This window comes from Entelurus aequoreus, linkage group LG04, assembly GCF_033978785.1.
Source record: "Entelurus aequoreus isolate RoL-2023_Sb linkage group LG04, RoL_Eaeq_v1.1, whole genome shotgun sequence".
NCBI classification, from domain to species: Eukaryota; Metazoa; Chordata; class Actinopteri; order Syngnathiformes; family Syngnathidae; genus Entelurus; species Entelurus aequoreus.
This window is the reverse complement of record NC_084734.1, coordinates 33150126-33166621: the sequence shown is the minus strand read 5'-3', so window position 1 is coordinate 33166621 and position 16496 is coordinate 33150126. Positions and strand designations below refer to the sequence as shown.

At 42.0% G+C, this 16496-nt stretch overlaps 1 protein-coding gene across 2 annotated transcripts in view; it reads right to left on the bottom strand.

Moving 5' to 3' along the window:
* wasf1 (WASP family member 1) overlaps nt 1–16496 on the bottom strand; it is a 148413-nt gene that overhangs the window by 36966 nt on the left and 94951 nt on the right. For both annotated transcript variants that reach the window (XM_062044635.1, XM_062044634.1), the window contains exon 4: nt 10561–10714. In XM_062044635.1, coding sequence (XP_061900619.1) covers nt 10561–10714 — 154 coding nt within the window. The remainder of the gene's footprint in view (nt 1–10560; nt 10715–16496) is intronic.

The following is a 16496-nucleotide window of genomic DNA, read 5'->3' as shown; positions in this document are numbered from 1 at the left end:
GCAGGGGATCATGTGTACATTCCTGCAACTTCCTGCTTGTAAAATATATATTTTTATTAGTATTATTTAATATACTAACAGTATTTCATGATTAATATGTATAAATTAAGATTCCTAATAAATGACACTAGAATAAGCACACATTTGATTGGTAAATCATAGTGTAACGACCTGGAATGACACTTTGTGTGGTGTTGGAGTTGTCCGACTTTTTGTGTGGCTGTAAACGCATCACTGGCTAAGTGCCATATGTGCATGTGTTGGCGCAAGTGAGAAAGCGCGAGCGGCTGCTGTTGATATAACAAAGTTGCTTTTGGTCTGGTTTGTACTGCAGAAAATGACCACTTTTGCTAGATATAATTTTTTTACTAATGTTTTGGTGATGTGTTTATGGCCGACAATAAAGAGTTTTGCTCAGTAAAGTGATGGAAGGAATTCATGTCCTCAAAGCGTCTCGACAGACGTTACAATATTTGAACAATGATGACGAAAAGTGTTTTCTCTGTCGTGTCTGTGTCGTGTTGAAAATTGTTATGCTCTTATTTTTTTATTTGATTTTGTGCGTGGCATAGATTTGCCGTGCGCAGAGGACGCTTGAGCAGTGCGCAATTGCACAGGTGCGCACCTTAAAGGGAACATTGCTGTCAATTCTCTTATATACTCTTTCATTCTAGACTTCTAGAGTGTTTGATTATCACATCACTCTAAATATATAGACTATAAAGTTCACAAACATAAAGAGGGATGCTAGTGGGGCAGGCCAATCTTTCCTTATCTCTAAACTAAAACTGGGGAAATGTGGTAGTGTTCTGGGCTTCAGACATGATTTTGTGTCAGAATTCCTTGAGGAAAAAACGCCTGGTTAGGCTTTGTGTATGTAGTGTGTGCATTCCTTGCTTTACAACTATGTTGTTATTATGCTGTTTGTTACTTATGTATTTTATGTTGCAGCTATTTAAAATAGTTTTGTAGATTTGTTCTGGCCAGAAACAAATTGGCCTTTGTAACATATATTTGTCTTTGTGTGTTGTCTGTAGAGCACATTGCTTAGCAGAGTTCAGTGATGCAAATGCATGTCAAGTTGATCAACAGATTGTAGTATTCTCCAGTGCAATAACCGTACTGAAATGAAGGCTAAAAGGGCATTATTGGGAGCCTTAAAAAAAAAAGAAGAAAAAAATAAGTAACTAAATAGTTACTTTTCACAGTAACGCATTACTTTTTGGTGTAAGTAACTGAGTTAGTAACTGAGTTACTTTTGAAATAAAGTAACTAGTAACTGTAACTAGTTACTGGTTTTCAGTAACTAACCCAACACTGACAACCACACAACTCCTCTTGAATACCACAGTGTTGCTCTCCTCGCTCAATAGCCCTCATGTCATTTTCCCATAGACAAAGTAGGGCGACTGCATTCAGGCTGTATTTGTTTCTTGAACCACTGCACACCAAAGACTGATCATTTCTCAAAGCATACCCCTCTACCGTGTTGCCTGAGCAATTACACTACCGTTCAAAAGTTTGGGGTCACCCAAACAATTTTGTGGAATAGCCTTCATTTCTAAGAACAAGAATAGACTGTCGAGTTTCAGATGAAAGTTCTCTTTTTCTGGCCATTTTGAGCGTTTAATTGACCCCACAAATGTGATGCTCCAGAAACTCAATCTGCTCAAAGGAAGGTCAGTTTTGTAGCTTCTGTAACGAGCTCAACTGTTTTCAGATGTGTGAACATGATTGCACAAGGGTTTTCTAATCATCAATTAGCCTTCTGAGCCGATGAGCAAACACATTGTACCATTAGAACACTGGAATGATAGTTGCTGGAAATGGGCCTCTATACACCTATGTAGATATTGCACCAAAAACCAGACATTTGCAGCTACAATAGTCATTTACCACATTAGCAATGTATAGAGTGTATTTCTTTAAAGTTAAGACTAGTTTAAAGTTATCTTCATTGAAAAGTACAGTGCTTTTCCTTCAAAAATAAGGACATTTCAATGTGATCCCAAACTTTTGAACGGTAGTGTATATTTCTGACCGATACACCACATGGTGGCGCTGTTATTACAGTATACCCAGAGTCGTGTATAAAAGCGTATGGCCAGCTGAACATACAGGTGCCAGGACCGCTACTGTGCGGCTGTGCCCGGATGCATGCAATTGCTGTCGTTTTGACGTTAGTTTTTCTGCCGAAATAAACCAAAATAATATGTCTATGTATGATTCTAATCATACTCCAGCTCATAAACTTACGATAAAACGTGAAAAAGTAATAATTTTGCAGCCGTATTTGACGCACTCTGCTGTTTCATTCCTGCAGTGTTCCATGACCAGTAGGCACCTGACGGCGCAATAAACGTAAAAAAAATACAAGGAACAACCAAAAATATAACTTATTACCCTCATTTTGCCAAAATCATCATTAGCTTTGGACCAACAATCATGGAGAAATTGTGAATTATGTGTGAAGTATGTCAAGTGTGGTGGCTACCTCTAATGTATTTGTAATCACTGTTTATACCATCCTTCCATCCATTTCTACTGCTGTGCTGGAGCCTATCCCAGCTGCATTTGGACAAAAGGCAGGCTCCACCCTTCACACTCACATTTACACACTAGGGCCTATTTAGTGTGGCCACTCGTTATGTATTATTCTAACTGATCTTTCTTTTTTGTAACTTTGTACTTATTTCCCCATATTTCTGCACAATGACTCAGATATGGTAACACTGGCAAGCAGTAGAGAATATCAGTGTTGTGCCGTCAGGGCCAGCAAGGCCTTCTCTGCTGGCCGAACATATCCAGAAATTATGATCATAACTGAAGATAAAATACTTTTTTTTTACTTTCCCTAAATATCTAAAAGTATTCATATTCTCTTCATGTCATATTATGCTCCTTCCAATGCTGTTGTTTTTAGGTTAGAGTTTGTATCCAATCAGAATTCAGCTAGCTTATGTTGCCATGCTGTACCAAATCTGCCCGAAGCCTTCAGAATCAACAATGCGGGGTCCGTGCACTGTAAGTGAACGGGGACATAGAGTTGATAGACAATTGCGATAGCCAATCAGATCACGAGTTGTTGTCAGTAAGGCCTTCTAGCTGGGGAGTCCCAAGTGAGTATCCAATCACAAGTTGCGAAAACAGGAAGTGGCACCGGAGCCATACGAGCCATAGAAAGGCACAGAAAACTCGCCGGTACTCACAAAGAAGGACAGCAACATGTTGATTAGGTGGCAGATATATATTTGCAAGGCCGTTTTCAAGAAGAATACTTAGGAGAAACTACATCTTGTGAGACCAGGTCGGCGATCCATCAATCCATTTTCTACCGCTTGTCCCGTTCGGGGTCGCGGGGGGTGCTGGAGCCTATCTTAGCTGCATTCGGGTGGAAGGCGGGGTACACCCTAGACAAGTCGGCGATGAAATGGGGAAATGCCCGCCATTTCCACTCGAATCAACCGACGACAAGGGGCTATACGGCGTCGAATGGGTTCTACAAATTGGGAGTTCAAATATTTTATTTCTTTATTTATTCACCTTTGATATGTTTTTTGCAATTTAAATTTTGACAGTACCTCATATGATATGTTTTAATCGCGGATGCAGATTTATTGATTTTTAAATGCGCCAGAAAATAACTCGTTTTGTACACTGTTGTAGTGCGTAAATGTGTTTCTGTATAGTATTTCTCCAGCAATGGTCATGTGGTGACATAAATGATGGTATTTTGAGAGGTAATCATTGAAGTCGGACATCACTGAAGGCCTAGGTGGGAAACGCACGGCCCGCCACTGGAGAATATGTAGTGTTTTTTTTGTCCAGAACAAATGTTGCTTTAGTCATTATTGACATATTTCTTGCCACTTTATGTTGTATATTTTTTTAATAAGATTTTTAGTTTGCTTTTCCATCTATTATTAAATCCAGAATTTGGATTCTTTAACTTTTTCAATATCCCTCTCTTTGTATATGCGTTTGACTTTCTCTTCTGCTGCTACTGAATTGCATTATTTTAGTTTTATGGAGATTCAGAGAGATTCGTCTGTTTCTGTTTAGCCATCTCTTGAATCTATTAATTAATTCTGTTACTATTTGTATTAGCGTCTGTGCGATCTCTCCTTAACGAAACACAGACGTTGTGTTGTTCGCAAACCTTCACTTCCCATACTTGTCTTCTTTCCGGGTTGTGGGGAAAGCGATGTAAAAGCTTTCCACTATTCTCGCGGGTGGAGCAGCCCCATGCTGCACAAGAGGACATTTGTGTCGAAAAAGTAACGAGGAAGCACTGCAAACACATAGGATCAGCTCAAAGTTGGAAGCAGTCATGGCGCCCTGTAGTCACGTGAGTGCCTTTTGACCAATCATTGAGGATCGCCTGAAACTGAGTTTGCCATACTCTCTTCATACACGACTCTGTGTAGAGGTGGGGGAAAATAGTAGATTTTTAGATTAATCACAATTTGGACATGGACGATTATAAAATCAATTAGTAAATGTCAATAATCGATTTATTTATTGTAAATAATGTAATGCAGATCTTGTCTAAAATTTAGCTGACTGCTGCGAGACACTTTTTCTGAGAGATCCGACCAGCATCTTTATTATAAGGCACTTATTGTTACGCTGTCAGGGCATTGTGATGCTGGAGGTCGTCTTTTCAAGATGCAGAGGAACGTCAGGAAGCGGCTTGCAGGTGGGAATAAATTATTTATTCTAGATGCAGACAAAAATATGCTGCGCGGTGCCCACGGCACGGAAAACAAGAAGGATAGCCAAAAGATGCTAGTAAAAATACAGCCTAGAAGCGTAAACGAGAACGTGACTTTGTTGCATGGGAGCAAACACAACCACCAGGCCGAGTGAGGCCAGGGCAGAGACTAAATAGCTCTCTGATCAGTGCTCGGGAACAGGTGAGCGTCCCGAACACCAATCAGAGGCAGGTGAAAGTAATCTGCCGTCATGGTAACTAAAACAACACAAACTCAAGGGTGCTGAAAACACAAGTGAATCTCAAAACGCAACAAACTATGATTCGGGCACCGCATCCTCACACTTCCAGTATTGCACATGTTTAATATAACATAATAAAAGTAATGGGAATTTATTTAACTGTTTCTTATTATGAATGCACTGTTTTTAAATGTTTCAACTGATAAACGCTTATTTAGTGAAACGAAACGTAAAACTGCATCAATAATTGATTTTTAATCGAATCGTAGCTCCTAAATCGTAATCGTAATCGAATCGTGAGGTGCCCAAAGATTCCCACCTCTCACTCTGAGTATACCCCAAAGTTTGACCCAATGCATCAGATTGACTCAACATGTCTTAACTGTCCACTGTAACTTTAAGGTGTCTGGCTGAATCTCCATGAAATTTGGTGCACACTTATGGGGCACCGACAAGCACCTGTGTGTAAAATTTGAGCGGGATTGGTAGAAAAACATGGCCACCATGAAGCAAAACACTGGGGGCGGGACTTAGCGACTAACTTGCCATAAGTCTTTGACCGTTTGTTTAATAATTATAAAATGTTGATGCTATCTGTAATACATGAATGCCTGCATGTTTTCCCAAGCATTTTGAGCACAATCCATAGGGCAGGGGTGTCCAAAGTTTTTCCACTGAGGGCCGTAAATTGAAAAATTAAAGCATGCGGGGGGCCATTTTGATATTTTTCATTTTCAAACCATAACAAAATATATGGATTTTTTTTTTTACCTTTATGGCTCCCGGGGACCATAAAGGGTCTCAGTCATTAAAATGTAAAAAATAAGTCAAATTATTACTATTTTTTAATTATTTAACCCTTACAGACATCTCTATATCAACTTCAGGTGGATATGAAGTTAAAAAAAATAAAAATGGTTTTATGCCTTTTTTGTCATAGACAACTTTGTTTTTTATAGTAAAACTGAAATATGCAGTATTTAGTAATTAGAACCATAAAAGATCAATAATGCAGGACACCATTGATTTTAATTCACTATTATTTTTTTAGTAATCATAGTGTAAAGATAAATACAATCCCACTCCAAAAGGTGCCCCACTCATAAAGTGATACATTTTTATTAGTTTTTGTTTTTTTAAATTTTCAACACTTAAGTTACGAAATCAACTTCAGATATATCTGTCGATTTTGCGTTTAAACTATTATTTTGTTTGTTTTATGGTCTTTTGTCAAATAAAACTTTGATGTTTTTATATGGCAACCACACAATATATGCATGTTCAAAGTTCTTCCGGAGGTGGGAATTGAAACTCTCTCTGACAGGAGACTCTGCCAGACGTTCCCAGCAAACCCTCACAATGCGTTTGGGCCTGCCAGGTCTGTCCGGCATCCTCCCCCACCATCGCAGCCAACTCACCACCAGGTGGTGATCGGTAGAAAGCTCCGCCCCTCTCTTCACCCGAGTGTCCAAAACATGAGGCCGCAAATCCGACGACACAACTACAAAGTCGATCATGGAACTGCGGCCTACGGTGTCCTGGTGCCAAGTGCACATATGGACACCCTTATGTTTGAACATGGTGTTTGTTATGGACAATCTGTGATGGGCACAAAAGTCCAATAACAAAACACCGCTCGGGTTCAGATCCGGGCAGCCATTCTTCCCAATCACGCCTCTCCAGGTGTCACTGTCGCTGCCAACATGAGCGTTGAAGTCCCCCAGTAGAACGAGGGAATCACCCGGGGGAGCACTCTCAAGTACTCCCTCGAGTGAATCCAAAAAGGGTGGGTACTCTGAGCTGCGGTTTGGCGCGTAAGCGCAAACCACAGTCAGGACCCGTTCCCCCACCCGAAGGCGGAGGGGAGCTACCCTCTCGTCCACCGGGTTGAACTCCAACATGCAGGCTCTGAGCCGGGGGGCAACAAGAATTGCCACCCCAGCCCGTCGCCTCTCACTGCCGGCAACGCCAGAGTAGAAGAGAGTCCAGCCCCTCTCGAGAGAACTGGTTCCAAAGCCCTTGCTGTGCGTCGAAGTGAGTCCGACTATGTCTAGTCGGAACTTCTCCACCTCGCGCACTAGCTCAGGCTCCTTCCCCCCCAGCGAGGTGACGTTCCACGTCTCAAGAGCTAGCTTCTGTAGCCGAGGATCGGACCGCCAAGTGCCCTGCCTTCGGCTGCCGCCCAGCTCACATCGCACCCGACCTCTATGACCCCTGCTATGGGTGGTGAGGCCATTGGAGGGGGAACCCACGTTGCCTCTTCGGGCTGTGCCCGGCCGGGCCCCATGGGGACAGGCCCGGCCACCATGCGCTCGCCATCGTGCCCCACCTCCGGGCGGTCGCGGAGGCAAAAACTCGGACATGGGAGGAGTTCGGGGAAGCCATGGAAAACGACTTCCGGACGGCTTCGAAGCGATTCTGGACCACCATCCGCCGCCTCAGGAAGGGGAAGCAGTGCACTATCAACACTGTGTATGGTGAGGATGGTGTTCTGCTGACCTCGACTGCGGATGTTGTGGATCGGTGGAGGGAATACTTCGAAGACCTCCTCAATCCCACCAACACGTCTTCCTATGAGGAAGTAGTGCCTGGGGAATCTGTGGTGGGCTCTCCTATTTCTGGGGCTGAGGTTGCTGAGGTAGTTAAAAAGCTCCTCGGTGGCAAGGCCCCGGGGGTGGTGAGATCCGCCCAGAGTTCCTTAAGGCTCTGGATGCTGTGGGGCTGTCTTGGTTGACAAGACTCTGCAGCATCGCGTGGACATCGGGGGCGGTACCTCTGGATTGGCAGACCGGGGTGGTGGTTCCTCTCTTTAAGAAGGGGAACCGGAGGGTGTGTTCTAACTATCGTGGGATCACACTCCTCAGCTTTCCCGGTAAGGTCTATTCAGGTGTGCTGGAGAGGAGGCTATGCCGGATAGTCGAACCTCGGATTCAGGAGGAACAGTGTGGTTTTCGTCCTGGTCGTGGAACTGTGGACCAGCTCTATACTCTCGGCAGGGTCCTTGAGGGTGCATGGGAGTTTGCCCAACCAGTCTACATGTGTTTTGTGGACTTGGAGAAGGCATTCGACCGTGTCCCTCGGGAAGTCCTGTGGGGAGTGCTCAGAGAGTATGGGGTATCGGACTGTCTGATTGTGGCGGTCCGCTCCCTGTATGATCAGTGCCAGAGTTTGGTCCGCATTGCCGGCAGTAAGTCGGACACGTTTCCAGTGAGGGTTGGACTCCGCCAAGGCTGCCCTTTGTCACCGATTCTGTTCATAACTTTTATGGACAGAATTTCTAGGCGCAGTCAAGGCGTTGAGGGGATCTGGTTTGGTGGCTGCAGGATTAGGTCTCTGCTTTTTGCAGATGATGTGGTCCTGATGGCTTCATCTGGCCAGGATCTTCAGCTCTCGCTGGATCGGTTCGCAGCTGAGTGTGAAGCGACAGGGATGAGAATCAGCACCTCCAAATCCGAATCCATGGTTCTCGCCCGGAAAAGGGTGGAGTGCCATCTCCAGGTTGCGGAGGAGACCCTGCCCCAAGTGGAGGAGTTCAAGTACCTCGGAGTCTTGTTCACGAGTGAGGGAAGAGTGGATCGTGAGATCGACAGGCGGATTGGTGCGGCGTCTTCAGTAATGCGGACGCTGTATCGATCCGTTGTGGTGAAGAAGGAGCTGAGCCGGAAGGCAAAGCTCTCAATTTACCGGTCGATCTGCGTTCCCATCCTCACCTATGGTCATGAGCTTTGGGTTATGACCGAAAAGGACAAGATCACGGGTACAAGCGGCCGAAATGAGTTTCCTACGCCGGGTGGCGGGGCTCTCCCTTAGAGACAGGGTGAGAAGCTCTGCCATCCGGGGGGAGCTCAAAGTAAAGCCGCTGCTCCTCCACATCGAGAGGAGCCAGATGAGGTGGTTCGGGCATCTGGTCAGGATGCCACCCGAACGCCTCCCTAGGGAGGTGTTCAGGGCACGTCCGACCGGTAGGAGGCCACGGGGAAGACCCAGGACATGTTGGGAAGACTATGTCTCCCGGCAGGCCTGGGAACGCCTCGGGATCCCCCGGGAGGAGCTGGACGAAGTGGCTGGGGAGAGGGAAGTCTGGGCTTCCCTGCTTAAGCTGCTGCCCCCGCGACCCGACCTCGGATAAGCGGAAGAAGATGGATGGCTGGATGGACAATATATGCAATATTTTTTCCACATAAAACATTTTAAAGTAAAGTTTTTGAAGTAATTGGAGCCTTGAAAATAATTAATTATAACATTGATTTTTTTGTAATTTTTTTTCTTTTTTGAGCAATGGAAAAAAAAACAAAAAACAGCCTGCATAACAGCTTTGTGTCAACATTGCAACTTTTTCTCGTTAGATTTCACCTCATTCCACTTTTTTTAATTTTTTTTTTTTAATTTTTTTTTTTAAATTTTGCGATAGCATTTCCAGAATGTGCGGCGGGCCGGTAAGCAATTAGCTGCGGGCCGCACTTTGGACAACCCTGCCATAGGGGGTGCCACACGTCCTTATTTTTTCCACATGCTTCAGTGCAACAAGTGGAAGACATGGCCCAGGCCATGGGTCGGCAACCCAACCTGTTGAAAAAGCCGTATTGGATCAAAAATACAAAAAAATAATCTGTCTGGAGCTGCAAAAAGTTAAAAGCCTTATTTAAGCGTTATAATGAAGGCAACACATTAAGTTGGTGTCTCAGAGGGTTAGATAACTCCTGGAAATGACTGACTTAAAGTTAAGTTAAATGTTAAAGTACCAATGATTGTCACACACACACTAGGTGTGGTGAAATGTGTCCTCTGCATTTCACCCATCCCCGTGTTCACCCCCTGGGAGGTGAGGGGAGCAGTGGGCAGCAGCGTTGGCCGCGCCCGGGAATAATTTTTGGTGATTGCTGCCAAAGGTATAGATGTGTGTGTCCAAGTTAAAGGAAAGGACAGCCTGTCTTCTTCTAATGGATTTATTACAATCTTTGTAAGCTGAGTAACATTTGCTGTGGTCTGGAACAACATTGTAACGTTTGCTGTGGTCTGGAACAACATGGCAAACAATCAGAAATGCAGGCAATATTACATAAAGATAGTGTGTCATGAGACATGCAAATATAAATAAAATGCACAGAGGACATAAGTTAAGGAAATTAAATGAAGTCAAATATACCTACAAAGGAGGCATAATTACGCAATATGTACACACAGCTAGCCTAAATAGCATGTTAGCATGGATTATTAGCACTCCACGCGGGTCAATAACATCATGTAAGCTCACCTTTGTGCATTCACGCCCAGCATAAAACGTTTGGTGGACAAAATGAGACAAAGAAGGAGTGGCATAAAACACGTCTGTCTGTGGCAGTGACGGAGAATGTTGTACATGTAAACAAACTATGGTGACTTCAAGGACCGCCAAAATTGGTAGGACAAAACAGCGCTGGCGAAATACTCTCATCAGTGAAGCATACACACAAACATCAAACAGTGGGCTTTCTAACAATTGGGAAGGTTTGTGTCATGTTTGTCCTCCTACAGAAACATTATTAAGACAACTACAATATGAGCCGCAGGTTGTTGACCCCCGGCCCAGGCGGATATTGTTTATGGAAATTCATAGAATCTGACCTGTAAGGCGTAAGGATGTTGAGAGGTGGCGGTTGCTCGCAAGCCTGGAAGGTCTCCTGCATTGGAACTGGCAGCGACTCGCGGTCAAACAGCTGCTGGTCTTGGATAGTGGAACTCCTGAAGGCCTTCCTCATTGTGATGTCCTGTAATGACACTGAGGAAGAAATGGGAAGATATTGTTAACTTGAATCTTATGGTTGATACTATCTGTGTTTCACCTGGGAAACATTGCAACTAGATAAATGCGTTAAAATGTAATATCGGAAATTATCGGTATCGTTTTTTTTATTATCAGTATCGGGTTTTTTTGGGTTTTTTTTGTTGGGTTTTTTTGTTTTTTTTTATTAAATCCACATAAAAAACACAAGATACACTTACAATTAGTGCACCAACCCAAAAAAACTCCCTCCCCCATTTACACTCATTCACACTCATTCACACAAAAGGGTTGTTTCTTTCTGTTATTAATATTCTGGTTCCTACATTATATATCAATATACATCAATACAGTCTGCAAGGGATACAGTCCGTAAGCAAACATGATTGTGCGTGCTGCTGGTCCACTAATAATACTAACCTTTAACAGTTAATTACAAATTTTCATTAATTACTAGTTTCTATGTAACTGTTTTTATATTGTTTTACTTTCTTTTTTATTCAAGAAAATGTTTTTAATTTATTTATATTATTTTATTTGATTCATTTTTTTAAAAAGTACCTTATCTTCACCATACCTGGTTGTCCAAATTAGGCATAATAATGTGTTAATTCCACGACTGTATATATCGGTTGATATCGGTATCGGTAATTAAAGAGTTGGACAATATCGGCATACCGGATATCGGCAAAAAGCCATTATCGGACATCCCTAATTGCAACCGCATCAGTACCCCAAACATTACATCCTCTACCCCCCCATTAATGCAACTCAATAACCAAACTAGACTCAGCTAAGACTGCGCTCCTGAAACAGGATGGTTCTATTGATTTGTCGGGGGTGGCTGCGCTAACTCCCAAACTGTAGAGCCATGTGAAAACAGAAAATCTCGGATGGAAATCCACAGTCTGAATTATTTATGTGGAAGTGACGAATGGATACACTTTACTGCTACCTCAAGGGAATATGGTAAAAGCAACTGGAATGGGAAGAAGCATTGTTTAAGTTAAACTGAACGCATTGTGGCCTAAACTCTAAATAGTAGAAAAAGACTAAGAGACCCCCATTGATCATGGTGATGATTTCCACAGACTCTTGATGCAAGGTAGCGCTCCAAAAACACCCACGTGGGATTAGAGGCAGATGGGAAGTGGAAGGTGAGGGGCGGTAGAGTGTGGTGAGACCAAAAACAAAACTAAGATGGAAGCATTGAAGTAAAAGACAGGTAGTGGGTAAAAGGTACACTACAAACGTAAAAACACTAATGTAATTATATGAAAAAAATTGTACTCTAGAAAGAGTACTGTTACGTTAGAACAATATGACTTAAGTAAAAGTAAAAAGTAGTCATCCAAACAATTACTTGAGTAAGAATTCAGTGAAAAAACTACTCAATTACTGAGCAACTCTATTATTTAGTAAACTATTTTTATTAAAGTTACACTACAACCATAGATTGTGTGTGTGTGTGTGTGTGTGTGTGTGTGTGTGTGTGTGTGTGTGTGTGTGTGTGTGTGTGTGTGTGTGTGTGTGTGTGTGTGTGTGTGTTGTTATATTTCTACCCTTCTTGAGACAACAACAAAGAAAAGTACCTTCCATATGAGGAACCGTGGACAAGTTAGGCCATAAATCCTGGTCCCAATACGGAAAACCATTGCATCTAATAGAGAATGTCTCATTGCCACTCGAACGCCTCCCTAAGGAGGTGTTTAGGGCACGTCAGACCGGTAGGAGGCCACGGGGAAGACCCAGGACACGTTGGGAAGACTATGTCTCCCGGCTGGCCTGGGAACGCCTCGGGATCCCCCGGGAAGAGCTGGACGAAGTGGCTGGCGAGAGGGAAGTCTGGGCTTCCCTGATTAGGCTGCTGCCCCCGACCCTCGATAAGCGGAAGAAGATGGATGGATGGATGGATGGCATTTGCACCCCTGGTGGTGAAATCTATCAAAATTAGGGTGGTCCCAAAAAGGAGGGATTTTTCAAATTGACTGTGTGTCGCTTTTAAAAGTGCTCCCCCTCTGGTCAACATATGAAATAACAAGTGTGTGTACATTTTTGAAGTGGTCCCCCTCTGGTCAACATATGTTGGCCAGAAGATTGAAGATTGAAGATTAAAAACCAATTACAAACAAAAATATTCACAAAAAAAAATATCAACAAAAAGCTTACCTTTTTTATATTTGCATAGTATGTATATATTATTAATGTTGTAAACACAAATCTTTATACAGTATATCTTAAAAGGGTGGTCCTAAAGAGGTAGGAATTTGTCTGAGGTCTCAAGAAGGTAACAAATCCAAGAATGTGTGTGTGTGTGTGTGTGTGTGTGTGTGTGTGTGTGTGTGTGTGTGTGTGTGTGTGTGTACATAAGATGCACAATTATGACATTATAACAGGGCTAATGTTAGCGTATGCGCAGCTAAAAACTAAACAACGTCTACAACTTACCTACTTGCCTACTCAGTGGCCTAGTGGTTAGAGTGTCCGCCCTGAGATCGGTAGGTTGTGAGTTCAAACCCCGGCCAAGTCATACCAAAGACTATAAAAATGGAACCCGTTGCCTCCCTGCTTGGCACTCAGCATCAAGGGTTGGAATTGGGGGTTAAATCACCAGAAATTATTCCCGGGCGCAGCACCGCTGCTGCCCACTGCTCCCCTCACCTCCAAGGGGGTGAACAAGGAGATGGGTGAAATGCAGAGGACAAATTTCACCACACCTAGTGTGTGTGTGACAATCATTGGTACTTTAACTTAACTTAACTTTACCGATCGCAACATGTTTTCTCTAGTTGGTTGTAGGCTGAAATGTAAACATTTCTCCTGACACAGATGACAGTGCATGATATAAATGTATTTTTTCATAGTTCGCAAGTAAATATTGTAGGGTTGTGCTCGACAGCCCTAAAATAAATATAATGATGATAGTGATGTAAATTAAACTTAGTAACGCATTTAGAGTAGTGTCTTCTTCATAAAAATACGCAAGTAGAAGTAAAACGTTTGTTGCATTAGAACTACCCTGTCAAGTACAATTTAGGCATGTGATTTGACCACAATGAAAAAGACTGAAAAAACTTCCGGGGGTCTGGGGGACGAAGGCCCCCAGCCAGGTCCAGGCCCTGGTGGGGGGACAAGGGGGGCAACGCCCCCAGAAGCTCCTGGTTTTTCACCAATTTAACATGCTAAAATTAACAAAGACAGCACCATTTGAAGTAAACATTTTAGTGTTTAAAGACATGAAAACATCAATAATAGAACATACATAACCCAATTATCCTAATGAATCACTGTATATGGTTCAGTCCCAACAGTATTTAGTCACTAATATTTACATCTTGTGTTCATTTCATATCCACAGGTGTCACATTGATCAGTGTTATTATCTACAGTTTATTTACAGTATTACCACATTACTTCAGTTCATGTAATGTAATGTAATGTAAACATTTCATTCTTTTCGCCAAAATAGGATATACATTTATGAAAATAATTAAACATGTTTAGTATTGTTTACTCATATTTGAAAATAGGATATAATAATAATGTGAGGACACTGACATATTGCATGAAACAAGTGTGAAAATATTTACCTTCAAGATTGTTACACCACTGACAATAGTTTCAACAGACTACACAAGAACTTAATATTACAAAATAGTATTATATGCAAATTTATTTCAAATAAATTGTTAACTGGAATCAATGATGCGACTCTTTGAATTTCTGTAATTTCATAATATATTTTCACGTGGCTTTTTATTTTTAGAAAAACCCATTTATATTTCGCTAAGCAATAATTGGTTAATATTTAAAACAAACATGCGTATTTCGCAAGCAAATATTTTTTAGCTTACCTCATTATTAACAACCCTGTCTGCAACTGAAGTGGGTGGATCTTTCCTCTCCATGTCTACGGTAGTTGTCGATGTAAACAAAAGATGAAGTCCGTAAGGTTTGCTCACTTTCGGTTGACATCCAAAAGTACCAGCTAGTGAAAAGTTGGTTTTCCTTGCTTCAAGTTGTTTCATATGTTTTTGGCGTTTCGCATGTACTTCCAAAGCCTTGAAACCTCGTGATCCATAGTCAATATTATCATGACACCACGTGCACAAAACCTTTCCGGGACGATCGATTTTCCGAATAAAATCACCGAACTAAGTCGTAACTTTCTTCTTCCCAACCGTATCAGTGATTTCCCTTTCCATCCAGTCCCATCGAAACTTATTTTTGACATATTTATCAATTTCTTTTACTCGTAAAGCGTCCTTTCTCTCGAGAACCGACATCGTTTACATATGGAAAATGGCCGTAATAACCATTATGAATAATGACGTTATTAACGTCATCATTCATAACAGATGTCCTGATTGGTTACAAGGAACATATCGACCAATCAACTACGGCGTAATATAAACTACGTCTTGAATCTTGATTTAGGGTCGGGGGGAAAACGGAAAAACGGGAGAATTTTTTTTTTTTCCCCGAGATTAAAAAAGACGGAATTCCGACTTTAGATGGAAAAATCACATGCCTGACAATTTATCCAAAAAAGTTATTTAATTACATTTAACAGAGTAAATGTAGCCCTCTTGTGGCTTACAGCACAGTCCTTTTCACCATCATGCTAGATTGTCCTATTTACTGAACAAAACCACAAAGATCAAACTTACAGCTGATGTACACAACTCATAGCTGAGACTGATATTTGGCCAAACTCTAAGCTTTATTTTAAGATGTGTGTCTGTCTATCTGTGTTGGCCCTGCGATGAGGTGGCGACTTGTATAGGGTGCAGCCCGCCTTCCACCAGAGTGCAGCTGGGATAGACTCCTGCACCCCCCGCGACACCGAGAGGGACAAGCGATAGAACATTTTTACTTTACGACATCATGAAACGCTGCAACTTTAGGAACCTCCCCTCTCTAGAACGGGAGCAAACAGATAATTGTTCTTACGTTTGGTGCTCATAAACAAACTCCAGGGCAGTGCTTATCAAAAGGTGGGATGGTGAGATGTCAGGGGTTGGGGGGACATCCAGTATTAGTGTCTTAATTCATGCTTGAACGATACACATGTATCCTGCTAGGTGTCAGCAGTGCTTGAATTAATCCAGAGTTGTGTGTAAAGTAGGCTGACCATATTGTGAAATCCCAAAAAGAGGACGCATATATGCGTGCCAAGGCCGGGACTAGGGGAAAATTTGCCAATGATACTCGAACTTGCTTCATAAGTAATATAATTATTTAAATAAAGCATTTTTTCTCCTATGTTGACAGTAGTGTTGGCGCTAGGAATTTTCAAAATGGGGTCCCAGGGACCCCATCAAGTCATAAAAATGGGGTGCCACAGTAAATTTTTGGGGTACCACTTTTTTGTAAGCGTTTTGAAAATAAATGACAAATGTATGCATTATCCGGTTATATCTCACATTCTATGTTGTGTTTTGGAAAAAAGGTTGTCATAAACGTTACTTAATTCATTAAAAAAAATAATACAAAAGAAAACAAATGTGTATACATATGTAAATGTATTCAGTTATAAACATTCATTCACTTTCTTCTTTCCTTCATGGACCTAAACTTTACCGCTGCTGGTAGTTTTTTCTATGTTTTTATTTAATAAGTTGTAGGTGTATTTATTTCAGTATAAAAGTGTAAAAAGTGTTTTGCTTAGGTCATGAAATGATGATAATGGTGTGCCAGGGCATACATACATTTTATATTTAATGCTTAAATCTCTGGAGTCTACATCAACTTCACATCTATTCCTCATTTTAAAATG